The following is a 22734-nucleotide window of genomic DNA, read 5'->3' as shown; positions in this document are numbered from 1 at the left end:
ACAACACCTTGCCTAATAAAAGGTGATGTGATAGCTTGTCCTGTCAGGTCCGTTGAAAGTAATCAACAAGTACAGGGGGAAGGGAGTGGTTTGATGGATTAGAACCCACTCTGGGTATAATATGGGACTTTTATCCAAGGCCACATTGAAAGTCACACCTATATGGCCAATGCAGTACATATTCCACAACCCTGACCATGCTCTGTCTAACCGACTGAGCCATTGGAGCCACATAGATAATGTTGAGTTCTGGGTGTACTCACTGGGGGAGGGGAAGCTGTGGTCTGTGTCGTAGTCCTCAGGGGGAGCGGTGCTGTGGGGGGGCTTGCTGGTTAGGCTGGAGCGGCTCTCTGACAGCAGGCTGCCCTGTGGTCCCCAACCCAGCCCTGTGGGTGTCCCAATCCTCCCCCCACTGAACACTGTGGACAAACACACAGGGGGTTCAAAGGCACCGTCTGGAAGATTTCCTACTGTTCAATAGTTCTGCTGTTCATTGTGATTGATATTGATTGTTCAAGAATAAAGCTCAACAATGCCTTACACTCTAAGTAAAACTGTCTTATCCCCGTACAATTTCTAAATCAAAAGTTGTATTACTCCATTGTGTATATTTGTGGTGTCTTATGCGTGCCAGGGTCAGAGAGAAGGTATACAGAGGGATGTACCTGAGTCAGTATGCTGCTTGCCCTCAGGGAGACCCTGGCTGGACACCTTGCTCTTCACGCTTCCTTCACTGTGGTCCGACTCACTGTCGCTGCCACTAGACACCGCTGCAGACACACAGAAGAGACAAGACAAGAGTGCACGTCAATAGGGGATTATAACAAGACCAGTAGGTATCACATAAAAACAACACCTTAGCTCTTATATCAAGAGATCTGAACCTCTTGACGAAGTGACTAGGTGATTCTCCTACAATATAGACAATGTGTAAATGATTTTTTTTTTTTTAAGGTACAGCCCAGTGTCACCCCATAATGGCATTAATGTGTTAATTCAGAAGTTATGGGCGTTATTCATAGGGCTGGGCAATATGGGCAAAATATTATATCACAGTATAAAAAATAAAAAATGAAGGTATTTTATGTTTTTGAACAATAAAAGTTCTAAATTTGCTTTATGAGTAGTGCGTGACCCTAGAGTGGCAACACATACATTCTAAGTGAATTCAACAGGTCTTTCGCCATTCTTATTGCTTTATACTGTTCAATTTAACATCAACCCCCACCCCCCCCCAAAAAAAATGAGCATTTTCATCAGTTTCTGCATTTCCTGCACTCATTTGAGATCATTTCCATACTGCCACATAGGCCTTATTTTTAATCAAATGTTGCAATTGCGATATCGAGCAACTGTTGGAATCATGGAAATAGAATGACTATTCTAGTTCTATAGTTAGAATATAATAGTGGGCACTTTGAATACAGTGTTGTTTGACTTGACAACGAATGAAAATACCAGGGAGGTGTTATTGTGACATGGTAGGAACCTAAGTGTTGAGAAGTGTTTCCTAGAGGACCCTATAATCTTTGGCTACATTAAATGTTTTCTCCTAGCTACTTCATGTAGCTAACATAAGCTTGCTTTGCATATTCCTCTTTGATTTAGAAGACACTGTTTCATAAACAACATGCCAATTTAGGTCTACACCATCACTGGTATTATCATGCTGTATAGCCAATTTACGTTTGCTCTGACTCAGTACATTTATTGGCTAGCAAGCGATTAGCATTAGTGGCTAACAAGATTTAGGCCCAACTTGCTAAGAAAAGACAAACTAGCTGTTTGCAGATGTAAGAAACAAACTAATAGTGTAATTATATAACGCTAGTGGATTTATATTAAGAAGAAAAGTTAAAACAGTATCATTGCCATCAACATTGTTGCATGTGCTTCATTGACCAAGCACACTGAACACAAGTGTCTTGTGGTTGAGGAACAACAAATGCACTCGAGTGACAGAGGGCTGGGCTAGGTCTGTGTGGAAGCGGCATGGAGAGAGAGAGAGAGAGAGAGAGAGCGTGGAGAGAGATGACTTAAGTAGCAAAGTAAAATATAACAATTTACTTTACACATGGCGTATCACATTTAACAAACCAAACATTCAAATACCATTAAAGAAGGTAAAGTAAAATCCCAAACCGGTCCGTGCATCAATACCGGTATATCTTCAAATATGGTATACTGCCCAGCCCTAGTTATCCAACTGCAGGTGCCTCTGTATGACCTGAAGAGGGGTTCCAGTTATCATGCAAATATAATCATAAACCATTATCATAGCACAAAGACAAGATCTCGCTCTGCTGGGACCTTCTATTGGTCTAGTTCATACTGGTTTAAACAACCACATCATGCTAGCTGCAGTATCGTAAACGACACATGGCAGCCAGAGAGAGAAACTGAATCTGATTCAAACGTAAACCAATGGCTTCAGAGAGCAAGTTGCATAATCCCCTGTGCTTCGGGGTGTGCTGGGGCAATTTAGGAGTTAGGCAGGGGTGTAAGGGCACCTAACCAAGTCTGCGCCGCTCTGGCCCTCGCCATTGCTTCACCCCACACTGGCCCTGATCAGTGGCCTGAGGCCAGTCTGCAAATTAGATTTTTTTCTGAAGGTGAGAGAGAAATAAAAAAATACGGGAAGACTGGTGCGGGTCTGCCTTCCAATTTTTCGCAGCCCATCTGCCATCGTTTCAATCAGGCAGGGAGGCTGGCAGTGCAAGGACTGAGTGTGTGCTATACACCACCCCTTCTCTCTCTCGCTCTCTCTCCAAAGAAACAGTCTCCTTCATTTATACACACACATTCACACATTCATATTGACTTGCATATACACAGGTGCAGCCACAAACCCACACTGTCATACGCATGCACCTATTGTACACACACACACACACACACACACACACACACACACACACACACACACACACACACACACACACACACACACACACACACACACACACACACACACACACACACACACACACACACACACACACACACACACACACACACACACTCACACACTCACTCACTCACTCACTCACTCACTCACTCACTCACTCACTCAACCCTTTCTCATGCTCCCTGTGAAATACCACCCGGCTCTTCAATCTGGTCTAATGAATACGGCCAAGGGAGCAGCGACTTCTATGTCATTGCTGACTCACGCGATTCCCTCCCGCACCAGCCCAAACTGTGTCAGCCCCGCAGGCAGGCAGCTATAGAGGTGAATATGAGTGCGTGTTTTGGCTTTTCAACTTTCCCCAAACCAAAACGACTGCGCGGATCAAGTGGGGGAAAAAGTTACTATTGGAGTGGAAAATGTAAAGTTCTCAACTTCAGATTGTGCTATGCAAAACATGACACCACTTTATACAGCCTAAGCCTCAAGGACCTTTTGAATCCACGTTTTCTAGTGTTCTAGAGGATTACAGACAGCCAGATCTAAAAGGGATATTTTTCAGCCATTTTATGGGAAGACCTATATTTAGGTTTTTATTTCCAGTACATCTTGCTGCTCGACAGCAATTCTCTGAGGATACCATCGTAATGTGCAGCATATGTGCAATTTCCTTCCATTGCGCCCTTGAGCAAGGCACTCAAATCCAAAACTACATCCAGAGGAGTTGCCAAGTGATTGACTCTGTACTTTTCTCCACCCTTATTGTGCCAACAAACATCTGGGGTGCAGAGGTAAACATCAATCACCTAAAAACACAGAGCTGCACAGCAATAAACTAAAAGGAAATAAGGAGAGCCTCTGGCTGGTCTAGTGGGTAATGCTGCCTGCAGCACATATTGAGTACAGGTTAGCGTGCAAACTAATCCCACTGCTCTTACCTATATGGCTCATTCAACCTACACCCCTCACCCACACAACTATCTATCCCTATAAAATTTGAAAAGTCAAATTCCAGTCTCCTTAAAAAAAATACAATGAAAAAAGCGAAACCAGTGGCATTTTGCTCGCTCTCTACATGCTTGTTGATGTTGGCATAATGTTCCTCCCATCTCATTAAACAACCAATCAACAGCGGTGGCAAACTAACCAAATGAAGAGTAATGGCTTCACTGGAGGAGACACTCTGGTTTCAATTATTTGACTTCCCGATTCAGATGTGGGGCGGCAGGTAGCCTAGTGGTTAGAGTGTTGGACTAGTAACCGAAAGGTTGCAAAATCGAATCTCTGAGCTAACAAGGTAAACATCTGTCGTTCTGTCCCTGAACAAGGCAGTTAACCCACTGTTCGTAGGCCGTCATTGAAAATAAGAATGTGTTCTCAACTGACTTACCTAGTTAAATAGAGGTTAAAAAATCAAATAAATGTCATAGCTAGTGTGGTTGGGTAATGCAGTCAGCGGTCTCAGTGAGTACAATGTGTTTGTGTGACTCAGTCACACAGTGAAGGGCAAGAATGTGAGTGAGGCATGACTGAGGTGTTCATGACTGTGTGGAGACTGAGGTGTTCATGACTGTGTGGCCATGTTCTGTTATAATCTCCATCCGGCACAGTCAGAAGAGGACTGGCAACCCCTCATAGCCTGGTTCTAGGGAGTTTTTCCTAGCCACCGTGCTTCTACACCTGCATTGTTTTGGGGTTTTAGGCTGGGTTTCTGTTCAGCATTTTGTGACATCAGCTGATGTAAGAAGGGCTTTATAAATAAATTTGCTTGATGGAGTAGATGGCGCCAAATACAAATGACAGACTTCTTAGATAGAGGTCAAGATTTAACATGTCGCTCTAACTAACAGATTGAACAGCACTATTTGTGTAGGTTGTTTGCTAGTATAACAAAAATAGACAAAAATATGTATTGTCACACACACCGGAGAGGTGCAGTGAAATGTGTTGTTATATGTGATGTACTTCAACATAATTTGTCAGCATTACAACAAATCTGGCACGTTGCTGACCGTTCTTTTGAAAAAATGCTTTCAAGACCTATACACTGATATTCAATTATTTTCCATGACAGTGATGACAAAACTGAGAGGCATATTTCATAAGATCTAATGACACTATATGGTATAGTGGTAAATCTTCATCCAGTAGTATAGTATGTGTATTGCACCTGCAGTACTGTGGGAATGCACACAGCAGCCATTTTAGCGCTTCGTTTGAACAAACACAATAAAGCGCATGGGTCACGGTGAGGTCTGACTAGGAAAGTGGTGTTACCCTCTCCATCATAAAAATAAAATCTACCTCGGAAGACATTTGGCCAAATAAACATTTTTAAGAGTCACCGTCTCGAGCCTACGCCACAGATGGCGTCTGCGTTAAAAGCGTGGTTGTTCTGTCAAGTTTTCTTATTTCTCCCTGTCTCTGTGAGCCAATTTGGAAGGCCCTGTTGAATGATTGGTAGCATCACCCGCAGGCTGGCTATCTCTACCACTTATCATGCAGAAACCTGGGGTCTCCAAAGAGAGAGAGAGCAAGAGCGAGATCTCTAATTTCAATTGATCTTGTCCACTTCGAATATGACTCAAACCTCTGAACAGCTCGTTTTAAGCACAACTCACGGGCAAGGAATGTTCATTGGCGTTTTTTCAATATTTATCATCATCTTCAAAGCGTGATGTTTAAATGGGTGTCGGAGTAGGAAAACACACAGTGTGAATTTATGCAGCGTTTATCCTGAATTACAGATTGAAATTCCTCCCTTTTTAGTTGCCAAATGGATCACTTAGTATTCAGGCACATCACTTAGTACGAGAGATTCATCCCGTTAGTGGGAATGGGGAGATTGTCACCTAAGTCAATGAAAGCACGTTTAATTGATGGTCATGATGACATGCAGTGGCAGGGTTATATAATTCTTCTGAGCAATGGTGTACAAAGCCATTGACCTAGAACCTTCCTTACTTTTAAAGCTATAGACAAAGCCAAGGAGATTGTACAGTTTTGTCATTTAAAATCACTGTTACCGATAGCCTTAAAACAGAACAGATGTATGGTAAAAGGAGAATGGATGTGGGACAGGTCCACTTGATTAAAAAGACCTGAATCAAGATCAAATCTAATATGTATTTGTCACATGCTTCGTAAACAACAGAAGTAGACTAACAGTGAAATACTGACACAATGAGTAACGGATAACTTGGCTATATACACGGGGTACCAGTACCGAGTCAATGTTCAGGGGAACGAGGAAATTGATGTAGATATTTACATATAAGTAGGGATAAAGCGACTAGGCACTTTATCCCTAAAGTGACATAGCAGTGGCTATGTGATGAGTCAAAAGAGTTCAATGCAGGGTCAATGCAGATAGTTAAATAGTTAATCAATAGCTACCCGGACTAACTATTTAGCAGTCTTATGGCCTGGGGGTAGAAGCTGTTCAGGGTCCTGTTCCGGGCCTGAAACTAACTTGTTGGTCAACCAGCCACAGTGGAAGGTAGATTTTAAAAAATATCTATCAGCCACTCAGACTTTTTACCAGACAACACATTTTTTGGGGGCCAATGTTTTAGTCCTGTATTGACAGTTTGATGGCTAATTGGAGGTCATAATGGGATTTATTATAAGCGTCTGGATTAGTGTCCCGCTCCTTGAAAGCAGCAGCTCTAGCCTTTAGTTTAGTTGTGATATGTACGTACGGTCACGACGTGAATGACGTCGTCGATGCACTTATTAATGAACCCGCTGACTGATGTGGTAAACTCCTCCATGTTATCGGATGAGTCCCAGAACATATTCCAGTCTGTGCTAGCCAAACAGTCCTGTAGCTTAGCATCTGCTTCATCGGACCACTTCCATATTGAGCGTGTCACTTGTGCTTCCACTTTGAGATTTTGCTTGTAAGCAGGAGGATAGTTTGATTTGGTCAGATTTGCCAAATGGAGAGCGAGGGAGAGATTTGCATGAGTTTCGGTGTGTGGAGTAAAGGTGATGAAGTGTTTTTTTGCTTTTAGTTGCACAGCTGACATGCTGGTAAAAAAAGTCACCAGACACTAGGAACGCTGGCTCTGGATGTGCATTTGTATTTTCTTGTTTGCTTATGGCCCTATACAGCTCGTTGAGTTCAGCTTTAGTGCCAGCATCGGTTTGTGGTGGGAAATCTCCCTCAACAGAGAAGAGGACATTTCCCATTTCAACCTTTGACTGAATGGAGATCCAAAAGATATTATCCAGAGACAGAGCAACCCTCCCTCTCCCTCCATGTCAACCCAGCATCCCTCCATCCTAAAATAACCACCCATTGCCTTCTATAAATTCATCAATAGCGGGATATTATGATCTTTACTCGGTTAGCACAGCCAAATACAGAATTTCAGGCACACTAATGAAACCCATTTTGGGAATTTACATAAATGATCTCTGATTAACCCAGGGAAATGAATTCAAATGATCTTGGGGCATTTCACCATGGAGGAAGAGCTGATAGATAGTCGGATCCAACCGAAATGTAGCCCCAGACAATAAGGCTGCATCTCAAATGGCACTCTATTTCCTATAAAGTGCACTATATTGGGAAGAGGGTGACATTTGGGACTCACACCATTCATCTAGATAGGTGGGGCGAGGTCAAGCACAATATCTTTATCTATGGTCGATTCGAAACAACACAGGTCAATGAATAATAAGCAAGATGCTATTTGGACATGGTTGTGGTTAGTAAAATGACTGGTTTCGTGCCTCGTAAAAGAAAAGGTTGATTAATACATGAACACGCACACGACTCACAAACAAACAAAAAAATGGTTGAAGCATCCACCCACACAAAGCATCGCAAGTTAAAAAAAAACGTCATCCAAACACAGAATCCTCTGTATTCTAAGTGTTCTAAACTGGTGGATATTTTAATGAGCCGAGACAGTCATTAGACAGTGAATCATCTCCCTATCTTTAGAGCCCAGTGTCTCTCCATGCTGTGCAACAGCCACAAGGCTCCACCTAAAGCTGGAAATAGGACTGAGGCCAGACCAGTGCTCTCATTGCTCAATCTCACACTTCCCTGATGAGAGCCCTTCATGACTAGGAAGAGAGGTAGGGAGCGATATCAGTGCATGCCCACTCACAAAACAAGGCAGGAATTGGTTCAGAATTCCATTTGTGTGTTATAGATGCACTAGATAAGTAGCCTATAGAGGTAAATGCATGGAAATCACCACTATGGATGTGGGAAGACTGAATCATAAAAGCCCATCAATCCCAACCCAAAAAATACATGTAGTTCAAAAATCTTATTCTTGGCTTTATAGTTCATAAGAGTCACTCCAATCACTCCAATCAAATCATGCTGCCAGAATGAGGTTTATAGTAATTTTTTGCTCTTGATGCTATATTGTTTGTCCTTCATGTTCTAATACTTTAATGTTACCCCTTCCTTGTGTTTTTTGTATTAAATAACACTTACAGTACTACTACAGTATTACTACACCCCTGCAGAGTCCCCTTGTACCTTCCACTGACACAGTGTGGTGTTACTCTGCGTGCTTCCTTAGCTCCTAAAAACTATACTCAGATCAGCTTTTACACCTTCTGGAGTTTGTGTCCAGATTGTTTCACGGTGAGCCCTCCCCTGCCTCTGCAGCTCTGTATCCGCTCACCTGCACCGAGGCGGTTGGCCACGGTGCACACAGGTCACAGCCGGAACTGCCTGCACCATCTGATCCCACCTGTGCTTTTTGCTGGGACCACAATGGCTGACCATGACTCAGCCTGGACTATTGGAAAGCACAGGTGAAGCGGGCCCAAATGTGACAAGCCCATAGCTCATGCTATATGATGTAATGTGAAATGTGTAATGCTATGTAATGTGTGCGTGTGCAGTGTCTTCTGAAGTGCTGATGAAAAGATGACTGTTTAGTAACCTAGTTTGTCTGTAATGTGAAATAACAGTAGACAGTATGTTAATACTCTCTCAAATATTAATGTACTGGGTGTATGATTCATATTGTAATGATTATATTTCAGTGTTTCCCCTATATTAATTTAGCAGTGGCAAGCCGCTGGTGCTAAATCGTTGCTGCCACTCCAAGAAATATATTTTAAAAAGATATGATTATATTTTTCGTGATCTTAAATGTTGGCAGTGTAAACGTAAAACAACAAAAAACATATATAAAGTATGTTGAAAAGATAACAGAACTATATATACTGTATGTTTAAATAAGATCATAATTCAGAACTAACAATCAACAATTTAAAAAACTAGACAGTCAGAGAATCTAAAATTTCCAAAATGTCTCGGCATGGGGCCCTCAATGATTTTGTTATGTTTGAGTCACTCAGATAGCATAATAACACAGCATAAGCTATGGCAAAATGTGTAAAATTGCAGGGAACTATCTTTAAAACAGTCAAATGTTCTCTCCGCCCCATGGAAAAATGTGTAGAATAGTAGGAAAGTAGCTTTAAAACATGTTTTTTTCTCAGTCCCATGAAAGGAGACTTTATAGAAATCCCCTTAAAAATCCCACAGGTCCACACCCTGATAGGTAGATGTGTAGTGACCTACAGTATACATAAAAAAATAAAAAAACACACACACACACACACACACACACACACACACACACACACACACACACACACACACACACACACACACACACACACACACACACACACACACACACACACACACACACACACAGGAGTATAGAGTATACGACTTGGGAGGAAATAGACAGGTGGGCGGTCGACCCAGAGAGAGTGCCGGAGCCAGCCTGGGATTCGCTGGAGCAGTGCGAAGAGGGCTATAGGAGAATGGAGTCGAATAGAAAAACACGGCGGCGCAGAAAGAAACCCGAAAGTCAGCCCCAATTTATTGGGGGGCTCAGGGAGAGTGTGGCAGAGTCAGGGTTCAGACCTGAGCCAACTCCCCCTGTTAATCGTGAGGAGCAGCGATCAAAGGACTTCTGGACTTGGAAGGAGATATTGGACGGAAAAGGACCCTGGGCGCAGCCCGGTGAATATCGACGCCCCAAAGAAGAACTGGAGGCCGCGAAAGCGGAGAGGCGCTGGTATGAAGAGGCAGCACGACGAAGCGGATGGAAGCCTGAGAGTCAGCCCCAAAAATGTATTGGGGGGCTTACAGGGAGTATGGCTATGCCAGGTAGGAGACCTGCGCAAACTCCCTGTGCTTACCGGGGGGCTAGAGAGACCGGGCAGGCACCGTGTTATGCGATGGAGCGCACGGTGTTTCCAGTGCGGGTGCATAGCCCGGTGCGGTTCATACCAGCTCTTCGTATTGGCCGGGCTAGAGTGAGCATCGAGCCAGGTAAGGTTGGGCAGGCTCGGTGCTCAAGAGCTCCAGTGCGCCTGCACGGTCCGGTCTATCCAGAGCCACCTTCACACACCAGTCCGCCGGTGGCAGCACCCCGCACCAGGCTTCCTGTGCGTGTTCTCTATCCAGTTCCACCAGTGCCAGCACCACGCATCAGGCCTACAGTGCGCCTCGCCTCTCCAGCGCTGCCGGAGTCTCCCGCCTGTTCAGCGCTTCCAGAGCCTTCCTCCTCTACAGTGCTGCCGGAGCCTCCTGCCTGTTCAGAGCAGCCAGAGCTGCCAGTCTGCACAAAGCTGCCAGTCTGCAAGGAGCAGCCAGAGATGTCAGTCTGCATAGAGCAGCCAGAGCTGCCAGCTTGCATGGAGCAGCCAGAGCTGCCAGTATGCACAAAGCTGCCAGTCTGCATGGAGCAACCAGAGCTGCCAGTCTACATGGAGCAGCCAGAGCTGCCAGTCTGCATGGAGCAGCCAGAGCAGCTAGATCCGCCAGTCAGCCATGATCTTCCAGATCTGCCAGTCAACCAGATTCTTCCAGATCTGCCAGTCAACCAGATTCTTCCAGATCTGCCAGTCAACCAGACTCTTCCAGATCTGCCAGTCAACCAGCCAGCCAGGATCTGCCGGAGCCAACTACCTGCCTGAGTTTCCTCTCAGTACTGGGCTTCCTCTCAGTACTGGGCTTCCCCTCAGTACTGGGCTTCCCCTCAGTCCCGGACTTCCCCTCAGTCCCGGGCTTCCCCTTAGTCCCGGGCTTCCCCTCAGTCCCGAGCTGCCCCTCAGTCCCGAGCTTCCCCTCAGTCCCAAGCTTCCCCTCAGTCCCGAGCTGCCTCAGTCCCGAGCTGCCCCTCAGTCCCGAGCTGCCCCTCAGTCCCGAGCTGCCCCTCAGTCACGAGCTGCCCCTCAGTCCAGGGGGGTTCTGGGTGAGGACTATTAGGCCATGGTCGGCGGCGAGGGTGGATTATCCCAGGACGCGAGGGGGAGGAACTATGACATTTATGGAGTGGGGTCCACGTCCCGAGCCGGAGCCGCCACCATGGACAGACGCCCACCCGGACCCTCCCTATGGTTTTGAGGTGCGTCCGGGAGTCCGCACCTTAGGGGGGTTCTGTTACGCTGTGGTCTTAGTATTTTGTGTTTTCTTTATATAGTTGGTCAGGCCAGGGTGTGACATAGGTTATTGTGGTGTGTTTTTTGTCTTGGGGTTTTGTGGGGCGTCGACGTAGTCTATGGCTGCCTGAGGCGGTTCTCAATCAGAGTCAGGTGATTCTCGTTGTCTCTGATTGGGAACCATATTTAGGCAGCCATATTCTGTGAGTGTTTTCGTGGGTGATTGTTCCTGTCTCTGTGTAGTGTTCACCAGATAGGCTGTAATAGGTTTTCACGTTTCGTTTGTTGTTTTTGTATATTATGTTATTTCATGTATCGTCGATTCTACATTAAAGAACATGAGTAACCACCACGCTGTATTTTGGTCCGCTTCTCCTTCAACAGACGAACGCCGTTACATTAATTGAATCAAGAATAACAGGTTGTTGGGTTTTACCGTGTTACACCCAATTTCTTTAGCATAAACCATTCTTTTGTGCTCGCTCTTTTTAAAAGGGTTAAGCAATTTGCAACCAGCTGCTCGATATTTCAGGTAGTATTTGACATCAATTTTATCTTTATTAATGGACCAGTCCTGGCAATAATGCAGTGGGTTTTCTTTCTCTTTCAAGATGCGGTCATACATATGATGCAGTTTAAGAGGTGGTCTGAGGGGCGTCACCTCACTTTCAATTTGGGGCCAATTAACATACATGTATGCAAAGGTTTGAGAACATGAATTCAATGTCAGAAAGCAGGCGCCAGACATATTAATGCCAAATAAAAACACAGCCCCTTCAGGCTTACAGAATGTTGAAATCTAAATCTAAAATGGCACTAACTGGCCAAACCAAACTCAGGGTGATATACGCTAAGCTCAGACAGATGTTTTTCGCTCAGGATTCAATAAATACAAGGCTTCAGTTATGGCCTTGTGATAGAGAATAAACAGAGGAGATGCTCACATATCTATTGAGGAAAATGCAGTGACAAACCCTTTTAGAATAGCTTAGGAGGACAGTCAGAAACACATCTGTGGCCTTGCATCAAAGGCTGTTTGTTCATCCCACAGGTGACTCATAGCAAATATGTGGCCTAATGGAGCTTAGAGGCCCCCAGCGACCCATTCAACATCAGAGATGAGGATCTTGGCCCTGAGAAACTCCATAGAGAACATAGATAAGGCCTTTAGAAAGGGAGACTTGCATTCTAAGGTGATGATACTTTTGACCTTGTTGGTTATAAAGCTGTGTGAGTAACAGTGTCCACCTTTTAATCAAAACGCTATAGTGATTGTAAGGTGCATCCAAAGCACAACTGCAGATAATATATATAATGTGTTATACTGTAGCGCCACAGAAACAATAGACAGTGATGATGATGCATCTCCCTGTTGCCATTGTCATGTTATCAGATTTGACAACTGAAGATAAATGGCAACAAAGATCTGGATTCACCTTCCCTTGTAGGGAGGAGATATTGGACCTGAAGCAGCCCATACATATCATAACAAACATTTCTTAACCTTGCTTCTCTAAAACTGTGAGAGTAAAACAACACAATGAGGAATTGACTGGATGTCCATTGGGTGGTGAACAATTCTTGATACGCAAGGGAAACCCAGCAGCATTACAGTTCTTGACACACTCAAACTGGTGTGTCTGGAACATACGAATGGCACACATACACAATCCATGTCCCAATTGTTTCAAGGCTTAGAAATCCTTCTTTAACCTGTCTCCTCTACTTTATCGACACTGATTGAAGTGGATTTAACAAATTACATCAATAAGGGATCATAGCTTTCAGCTGGATTCAGCTCATCAGTGTGTCATGGAAAGAGCACTGTTTTGTACACTCAATGTATATTATGTACTAACCATACTAAACACTATTTAGAACATACTATTCAGTAAAAATGTATGTAAGCAACAAAACAACATACTAAGCTAATCCATGCAAAGAAGGCGTTATCTTAAGTGCAATTTGGTTGTTCCACACCATTCGTTCATTAAAGCACAGCCCAACCCTTGATCCAATTATCAGCTTTTGTCAAACACGTGTGCATGAAAATACTATTATTTTCCTCAATAGTGTGCAGCAAATTTATGCTAAATGAAAAACTTAAATAAATATGACATCCTGGCATTTAATGTACTAATTTGTAACAATTTCACATCCTATTATACTCTTTTCTTTACTACCCAAAAAGCCTACTAATAGTATGAGTTTTCGGACACGCCCAGTGAAGCATCATCCTAATCAAACATGGACTTGAAGAGTATTCTAAAATCTAAGGTCATCTCTATGTCACTGTTTTGTAACTTTACAAAAACAAACTGAAATCATGATGAATTTCTGTCTTATAAAGAACTGATGTTTTTTTTTAGTTCAAGCATGTCTCAAAAGAAGCCGCAACAGGACACCAAATGTACCCATTTTAAACTATTCCAAATAAGGAATAACTGCATTACAGTGGACATGGGGAGTGACTGACTGACCTTTGCTGTGTGCCCATGTGTAGGTGCGGCTGACAGTGGAACTCCTAGCCATCTTCTGCCCTCCTCCATTGGCTCCTCGCAGTCCCAGAGGAGCACCACTCGGCCCCTCCTTCCCAGGGTACACGTACTTGGGCATGAACTTGTAGAACCAGGCTCCAGAGCGCTTCCACACCTAGATAACACATACAGAAAGGTTGTCATCAGTTTTGAGAACAAATGTATGTGTTCCTACTAGTTCAAGTAGTACTTTTTCAGTTTTCATAAGTTTTCTCCAGTTTCCTGGAAACCGAACGTGGCCCTGGTTTACAAATTGTGAGGCGCAACCTCACATCAGACAAACATTGAAAATGTGAAATTTTCATACAGTATATTAAACATAAAAAATGACAGTTTTTCCATGCATACCCAAAAGGACAATAACTATCATTTCAAAAAGACAGATTGGTCTAAAAGCAATGTCTGAGGTCCCATAGGCCACAACAGTCCTGTCTGGAGAAGCACTGACAGTCTCCTGACATAAGCATGCTAACAAACTGGTGGTGGGCGCTAGGCTCACTAGGTTCAGTGCTGTGGGCAAGTCATGTGCCACTAATGGACAGCAGGCACTAAAATGTCAGAGCCGATAGCAGCTGCTCCAGAGTTGGCAAGTGCCACCTCCCAGCCGGAAACACTTTCCTCATCTCTGCCGGCCTACTGCATTATCACATTTTATCAGGAAGGCAACATTTTCACATTTGCATCAGCAAGTAAGCTCCCCGAAACCCCCTGAAAATCAGCAAGAAGAAGTAGGCATTCCAAAAATGATGTTCTCATTATGGCTTCCACTTTGGGGGAAATGTATGTACAACTCAAGTACAGTGTACTGAATTGAAATCAAATGCCTTTTTTCCTCATAACATATAGTCAGTAATCAAGAATATAATTTTTTACTCAAACTATCAAGTCAGATTCTGAAATAAATGATGCAATTGCATGGCAACCATGGCCAATGGTGATGAATGACAGGTACTGCTCAAGCTCCACATTAAGATTCAAATTCTTGGATGACCATGGAGCTCAAATGAAAGGTTAGAGAACTGTTTTCTAGTAAATAAGGGTTAAACTGTATTTCTTTGAACCCTGCACTTCAATTTCAAATAAAATAAAATCTAATTGTATTTGTCACATGCGCCGAATACAACAGGTGGAATGCTTATTTAAGAGCCCCTAACCATCAATGCAGTTTAAAAAATATATATACAGAGTCAATGTGTGGGGACACTGGTTAGTTGAGGCAATATGTACATGTGGGTAGAGTTATTAAAGTGACTATGCATAGATGATAACAACAGAGAGTAGCAGTGGTGTCAGAGGGGGGACAATGCAAATAGTCTGGGTAGCCATTTGATTAGGTGTTCATGAATCTTAATGCTTGGGGGTAGAAGCTGTTTAGAAGCCTCTTGGACCTACACTTGGCGCTCTGGTACTGTTTGCTGTGCGGTAGCAGAGAGAACAGTCTATGACTAGGGTGGCTGGAGACTTTGACAATTTTTAGGGACTTCCTATTACACGCCTGGTATAAAAGTCCTGGATGGCAGGGAGCTTGGCCCCAAGTGATGTACTGGGCCGTTTGCACTAGAGGTTGACCGATTAATCGGAATGGCCAATTAATTAGGGCCGATTTCAAGTTTTCATTACAATCGGAAATCGGTATTTTTTGCCGTCGATTTGGACGATTTTAATTAAAATAAATAATATCAAATCAAATCAAATCAAATGTATTTATATAGCCCTTCGTACATCAGCTGATATTTCAAAGTGCTGTACAGAAAACCCAGCCTAAAACTCCAAACAGCAAGCAATGCAGGTGTAAAAGCACGGTGGCTAGGACAAACTCCCTAGAAAGGCCAAAACCTAGGAAGAAACCTAGAGAGGAACCAGGCTATGTGGGGTGGCCAGTCCTCTTCTGGCTGTGCCGGGTAGAGATTATAACAGAACATGGCCAAGATGTTCAAATATTCATAAATGACCAGCATGGTTGAATAATAATAAGGTAGAACAGTTTAAACTGGAGCAGCAGCACAGTCAGGTGGACTGGGGACAGCAAGGAGTCATCATGTCAGGTAGTCCTGGGACATGGTCCTTGGGCTCAGGTCCTCCGAGAGAGAGAAAGAAAGAAAGAGAGAATTAGAGAGAGCATATGTGGGGTGGCCAGTCCTCTTCTGGCTGTGCCGGGTGGAGATTATAACAGATCATGGCCAAGATGTTCAAATGTTCATAAATGACCAGCATGGTCGAATAATAGTAAGGCAGAACAGTTGAAACTGGAGCAGCAGCATGGCCAGGTGGACTGGGGACAGCAAGGAGTCATCATGTCAGGTAGTCCTGGGACATGGTCCTAGGGCCCAGGCCAGTTGAAACTGGAGCAGCAGCATGGCCAGGTGGACTGGGGACAGCAAGGAGTCATCATGTCAGGTAGTCCTGGGGCATGGTCCTAGGGCTCAGGTCCTCCGAGAGAGAGAAAGAAAGAGAGAAGGAGAGAATTAGAGAATGCACACTTAGATTCACACAGGACACCGAATAGGACAGGAGAAGTACTCCAGATATAACAAACTGACCCTAGCCCCCCGACACATAAACTACTGCAGCATAAATACTGGAGGCTGAGACAGGAGGGGTCAGGAGACACTGTGGCCCCATCCGAGGACACCCCCGGACAGGGCCAAACAGGAAGGATATAACCCCACCCACTTTGCCAAAGCACACCACTAGAGGGATATCTTCAACCACCAACTTACCATCCTGAGACAAGGCTGAGTATAGCCCACAAAGATCTCCACCACGGCACAACCCAAGGGGGGGGGGGGGCCCAACCCAGACAGGATGACCACAACAGTGAATCAACCCACTCAGGTGACGCACCCCCTCCAGGGACGGCATGAGAGAGCCCCAGTAGTAAGCCAGTGACTCAGCCCCTGTAATAGGGTTAGAGGCAGAGAATCCCAGTGGAAAGAGGGGAACCGGCCAGGCAGAGACAGCAAGGGCGGTTCGTTGCTCCAGAGCCTTTCCGTTCACCTCCCCACTCCTGGGCCAGACTACACTCAATCATATGACCCACTGAAAAGATGAGTCTTCAGTAAAGACTTAAAGGTTGAGACCGAGTTTGCGTCTCTGACATGGGTAGGCAGACCGTTCCATAAAATGGAGCTCTATAGGAGAAAGCCCTGCCTCCAGCTGTTTGCTTAGAAATTCTAGGGACAATTAGGAGGCCTGCGTCTTGTGACCGTAGCGTACGTGTAGGTATGTACGGCAGGACCAAATCAGAGAGATAGGTAGGAGCAAGCCCATGTAATGCTTTGTAGGTTAGCAGTAAAACCTTGAAATCAGCCCTTGCTTTGACAGGAAGCCAGTGTAGAGAGGCTAGCACTGGAGTAATATGATCAAATTTTTTGGTTCTAGTCAGGATTCTAGCAGCCGTATTTAGCACTAACTGAAGTTTATTTAGTGCTTTATCCGGGTAGCCGGAAAGTAGAGCATTGCAGAAGTCTAACCAAGAAGTGACAAAAGCATGGATTAATTTTTCTGCATAATTTTTGGACAGAAAGTTTCTGATTTTTGCAATGTTACGTAGATGGAAAAAAGCTGTCCTTGAAATGGTCTTGATATGTTCTTCAAAAGAGAGATCAGGGTCCAGAGTAACGCCGAGGTCCTTCACAGTTTTATTTGAGACGACTGTACAACCATTAAGATTAATTGTCAGATTCAACAGAAGATCTCTTTGTTTCTTGGGACCTAGAACAAGCATCTCTGTTTTGTCCGAGTTTAATAGTAGATAGTTTGCAGCCATCCACTTCCTTGTCGGAAACACATGCTTCTAGCGAGGGCAATTTTGGGGCTTCACCATGTTTCATTGAAATGTACAGCTGTGTGTCATCCGCATAGCAGTGAAAGTTAACATTATGTTTTCGAATAACATCCCCAAGAGGTAAAATATATAGTGAAAACAATAGTGGTCCTAAAACGGAACCTTGAGGAACACCGAAATTTACAGTTGACTTGTCAGAGGACAAACCATTCACAGAGACAAACTGATATCTTTCCGACAGATAAGATCTAAACCAGGCCAGAACATGTCCGTGTAGACCAATTTGGGTTTCCAATCTCTCCAAAAGAAGGTGGTGATCGATGGTATCAAAAGCAGCACTAAGGTCTAGGAGCACGAGGACAGATGCAGAAAAATCTCATTTACCACCTTCACAAGTGCAGTCTCAGTGCTTTGATGGGGTCTAAAACCAGACTGAAGCATTTCGTATACATTGTTTGTCTTCAGGAAGGCAGTGAGTTGCTGCGCAACAGCCTTCTCTAAAATCTTTGAGAGGAATGGAAGATTCGATATAGACCGATAGTTTTTTATATTTTCTGGGTCAAGGTTTGGCTTTTTCAAGAGAGGCTTTATTACTGCCACTTTTAGTGAGTTTGGTACACATCCGGTGGATAGAGAGCCGTTTATTATGATCAACATAGGAGGGCCAAGCACAGGAAGCAGCTCTTTCAGTAGTTTAGTTGGAATAGGGTCCAGTATGCAGCTTGAAGGTTTAGAGGCCATGATTATTTTCATCATTGTGTAAAGAGTTATAGTACTAAAACACTTGAGCGTCTCTCTTGATCCTAGGTCCTGGCAGAGTTGTCCAGACTCAGGACAACTGAGGTTTGGAGGAATACGTAGGTTTAAAGAGGAGTCCGTAATTTTCTTTCTAATGATCATAATTTTTTCCTCAAAGAAGTTCATGAATTTATCACTGCTAAAGTGACAGTCATCCTCTCTTGGGGAATGCTACTTTTTAGTTAGCTTTGCGACAGTATCAAAAAGGAATTTCTGATTGTTCTTATTTTCCTCAATTAAGTTAGAAAAATAGGACGATCGAGCAGCAGTAAGGGCTCTTCGGTACTGTACGGTACCGTCTTTCCAAGCTTGTCGGAAGACTTCCAGTTTGGTGTGGCGCCATTTCCGTTCCAATTTTCTGGAAGCTTCAAATCAAATCAAATCAAATTTTATTTGTCACATACCCATGGTTAGCAGATGTTAATGCGAGTGTAGCGAAATGCTTGTGCTTCTAGTTCCGACAATGCAGTGATAACCAACAAGTAATCTAACTAACAATTCCAAAACTACTGTCTTATACACAGTGTAAGGGGATAAAGAATATGTACATAAGGATATATGAATGAGTGATGGTACAGGGCAGATGGTATCGAATACAGTATATACATATGAGATGAGTATGTAGACAAAGTAAACAAAGTGGCATAGTTAAAGTGGCTAGTGATACATGTATTACATAAGGATGCAGTCGATGATATAGAGTACAGTATATACGTATGCATATGAGATGAATACTGTAGGGTAAGTAACATTATATAAGGTAGCATTGTTTAAAGTGGCTAGTGATATATTTACATCATTTCCCATCAATTCCCATTATTAAAGTGGCTGGAGTTGGGTCAGTGTCAATGACAGTGTGTTGGCAGCAGCCACTCAATGTTAGTGGTGGCTGTTTAACAGTCTGATGGCCTTGAGATAGAAGCTGTTTTTCAGTCTCTCGGTCCCAGCTTTGTTGCACCTGTACTGACCTCGCCTTCTGGATGATAGCGGGGTGAACAGGCAGTGGCTCGGGTGGTTGATGTCCTTGATGATCTTTATGGCCTTCCTGTAACATCATGTGGTGTAGGTGTCCTGGAGGGCAGGTAGTTTGCCCCCGGTGATGCGTTGTGCAGACCTCACTACCCTCTGGAGAGCCTTACGGTTGAGGGCGGAGCAGTTGCCGTACCAGGCGGTGATACAGCCCGCCAGGATGCTCTCGATTGTGCATCTGTAGAAGTTTGTGAGTGCTTTTGGTGACAAGCCGAATTTCTTCAGCCTCCTGAGGTTGAAGAGGCGCTGCTGCGCCTTCTTCACGACGCTGTCAGTGTGAGTGGACCAATTCAGTTTGTCTGTGATGTGTATGCCGAGGAACTTAAAACTTGCTACCCTCTCCACTACTGTTCCATCGATGTGGATAGGGGGTGTTCCCTCTGCTGTTTCCTGAAGTCCACAATCATCTCCTTAGTTTTGTTGACGTTGAGTGTGAGGTTATTTTCCTGACACCACACTCCGAGGGCCCTCACCTCCTCTCTGTAGGCCGTCTCGTCGTTGTTGGTAATCAAGCCTACCACTGTTGTGTCGTCCGCAAACTTGATGATTGAGTTGGAGGCGTGCGTGGCCACGCAGTCGTGGGTGAACAGGGAGTACAGGAGAGGGCTCAGAACGCACCCTTGTGGGGCCCCCGTGTTGAGGATCAGCGGGGAGGAGATGTTGTTGCCTACCCTCACCACCTGGGGGCGGCCCGTCAGGAAGTCCGGTACCCAGTTGCACAGGGCGGGGTCGAGACCCAGGGTCTCAAGCTTGATGACGAGCTTGGAGGGTACTATGGTGTTGAATGCCGAGCTGTAGTCGATGAACAGCATTCTCACATAGGTATTCCTCTTGTCCAGGTGGGTTAGGGCAGTGTGCAGTGTGGTTGAGATTGCGTCGTCTGTGGACCTATTTGGGCGGTAAGCAAATAGGAGTGGGTCTAGGGTGTCAAGGAGGGTGGAGGTGATATGGTCCTTGACTAGTCTCTCAAAGCACTTCATGATGACGGAAGTGAGTGCTACACGGCCTGCGGTAGTCGTTTAGCTCAGTTACCTTAGCTTTCTTGGGAACAGGAACAATGGTGGCCCTCTTGAAGCATGTGGGAACAGCAGACTGGTATAGGGATTGATTGAATATGTCCGTAAACACACCGGCCAGCTGGTCTGCGCATGCTCTGAGGGCGCGGCTGGGGATGCCGTCTGGGCCATCAGCCTTGCGAGGGTTAACACGTTTAAATGTCTTACTCACCTCGGCTGCAGTGAAGGAGAGACCGCATGTTTTCGTTGCAGGCCGTGTCAGTGGCACTGTATTGTCCTCAAAGCGGGCAAAAAAGTTATTTAGTCTGCCTGGGAGCAAGACATCCTGGTCCGTGACTGGGCTGGGTTTCTTCTTGTAGTCCGTGATTGACTGTAGACCCTGCCACATGCCTCTTGTGTTTGAGCCGTTGAATTGAGATTCTACTTTGTCTCTGTACTGACGCTTAGCTTGTTTAATAGCCTTGCGGAGGGAATAGCTGCATTGTTTATATTCGGTCATGTTACCAGACACCTTGCCCTGATTAAAAGCAGTGGTTCGCGCTTTCAGTTTCACGCGAATGCTGGCATCAATCCACGGTTTCTGGTTAGGGAATGTTTTTATCGTTGCTATGGGAACGACATCTTCAACGCACGTTCTAATGAACTCGCACACCGAATCAGCGTATTCGTCAATATTTTTATCTGACGCAATACGAAACATGTCCCAGTCTTGGAGTGTGGAGTCAGCTTGGTCGGACCAGCGTTGGACAGACCTCAGCGTGGGAGCCTCTTTTTTAAGTTTCTGTCTGTAGGCAGGGATCAACAAAATGGAGTCGTGGTCAGCTTTTCCGAAAGGGGGGCGGGGCAGGGCCTTATATGCGTCGCGGAAGTTAGAGTAACAATGATCCAAGGTTTTTCCAGCCCTGGTTGCGCAATCAATATGCTGATAAAATTTAGGGAGTCTTGTTTTCAGATTAGCTTTGTTAAAATCCCCAGCTACAATGAATGCAGCCTCCAGATAAATGGTTTCCAGTTTGCAAAGAGTTAAATAAAGTTCGTTCAGAGCCATCGATGTGTCTGCTTGGGGGGGGATATATACGGCTGTGATTATAATCGAAGAGAATTCTCTTGGTAGATAATGCGGTCTACATTTGATTGTGAGGAATTCTAAATCAGGTGAACAGAAGGATTTGAGTTCCTGTATGTTTCTTTCATCACACCATGTCTCGTTAGTCATGAGGCATACGCTCCCGCCAGTTTTCTTACCAGAAAGATGTTTGTTTCTGTCGGCGCAATGCGTGGAGAACCCCGTTGGCTGCACCACCCCGGATAGCGTCTTCCCAGTGAGCCATGTTTCGGTGAAGCATAGGACGTTACAGTCTCTGATGTCCCTCTGGAATGCTACCCTTGCTCGGATTTCATCAACCTTGTTATCAAGAGACTGGACATTGGCAAGAAGAATGCTAGGTAGTGGTGCGCGATGTGCCCGTGTCCTGAGTCTGACCAGAAGACCGCTACGTTTCCCTCTTTTACGAAGTCGTTTTTTTGGGGGGTCGCTGCATGCGATCCATTCCGTTGACCTGTTTGTAAGGCAGAACACAGGATCCGCGTCGCGGAAAACATATTCTTGGTCGTACTGATGGTGAGTTGACGCTGATCTTATATTCAGTAGTTCTTCTCGACTGTATGTAATGAAACCTAAGATGACCTGGGGTACTAATGTAAGAAATAACACGTAAAAAAACAAAAAACTGCATAGTTTCCTAGGAACGCGAAGCGAGGCGGCCATCTCTGTCGGCGCCGGAAGTACACTTGCTTCAGCTTGCTTCAGAGCTCGGTATTTTCTGTGTACCAGGGAGCTAGTTTCTTATGAGAAATGTTTTTAGTTTTTAGGGGTGCAACTGCATCTAGGGTATTGCGCAAGGTTAAATTGAGATCCTCAGTTAGGTGGTTAACTGATTTTTGTCCTATGGCATCCTTGGGTAGACAGAGGGAATCTGGAAGGACATCAAGGAATCTTTGTGTTGTCTGTGAATTTATAGCACGACTTTTGATGTTCCTTGGTTGGGGTCTGAGCAGATTATTTGTTGCAATTGCAAACGTAATAAAATGGTGGTCCGATAGTCCAGGATTATGAGGAAAAACATTAAGATCCACAACATTTATTCCATGGGACAAAACTAGGTCCAGAGTATGACTGTGACAGTGAGTGGGTCCAGAGACATGTTGGACAAAACC

At 44.6% G+C, this 22734-nt stretch overlaps 1 protein-coding gene across 1 annotated transcript in view; it reads right to left on the bottom strand.

The window, feature by feature from the left end:
- Positions 1 to 22734, bottom strand: part of LOC118390654 (rab effector Noc2-like) — a 109839-nt gene that overhangs the window by 50567 nt on the left and 36538 nt on the right. Inside the window, exons 6-8 of the mRNA XM_052529685.1 lie at positions 13831 to 14002; positions 666 to 770; positions 264 to 419 (exon numbers count right to left, since the gene is read on the bottom strand). Of these exons, the coding sequence (XP_052385645.1) occupies positions 264 to 419; positions 666 to 770; positions 13831 to 14002 (433 nt within the window). The remainder of the gene's footprint in view (positions 1 to 263; positions 420 to 665; positions 771 to 13830; positions 14003 to 22734) is intronic.

Source organism: Oncorhynchus keta, chromosome 11 (assembly GCF_023373465.1).
Source record: "Oncorhynchus keta strain PuntledgeMale-10-30-2019 chromosome 11, Oket_V2, whole genome shotgun sequence".
Classification (NCBI taxonomy): Eukaryota; Metazoa; Chordata; class Actinopteri; order Salmoniformes; family Salmonidae; genus Oncorhynchus; species Oncorhynchus keta.
Note: the sequence above shows the minus strand (reverse complement) of the source record. Positions and strands in the feature narration are given on the sequence as shown.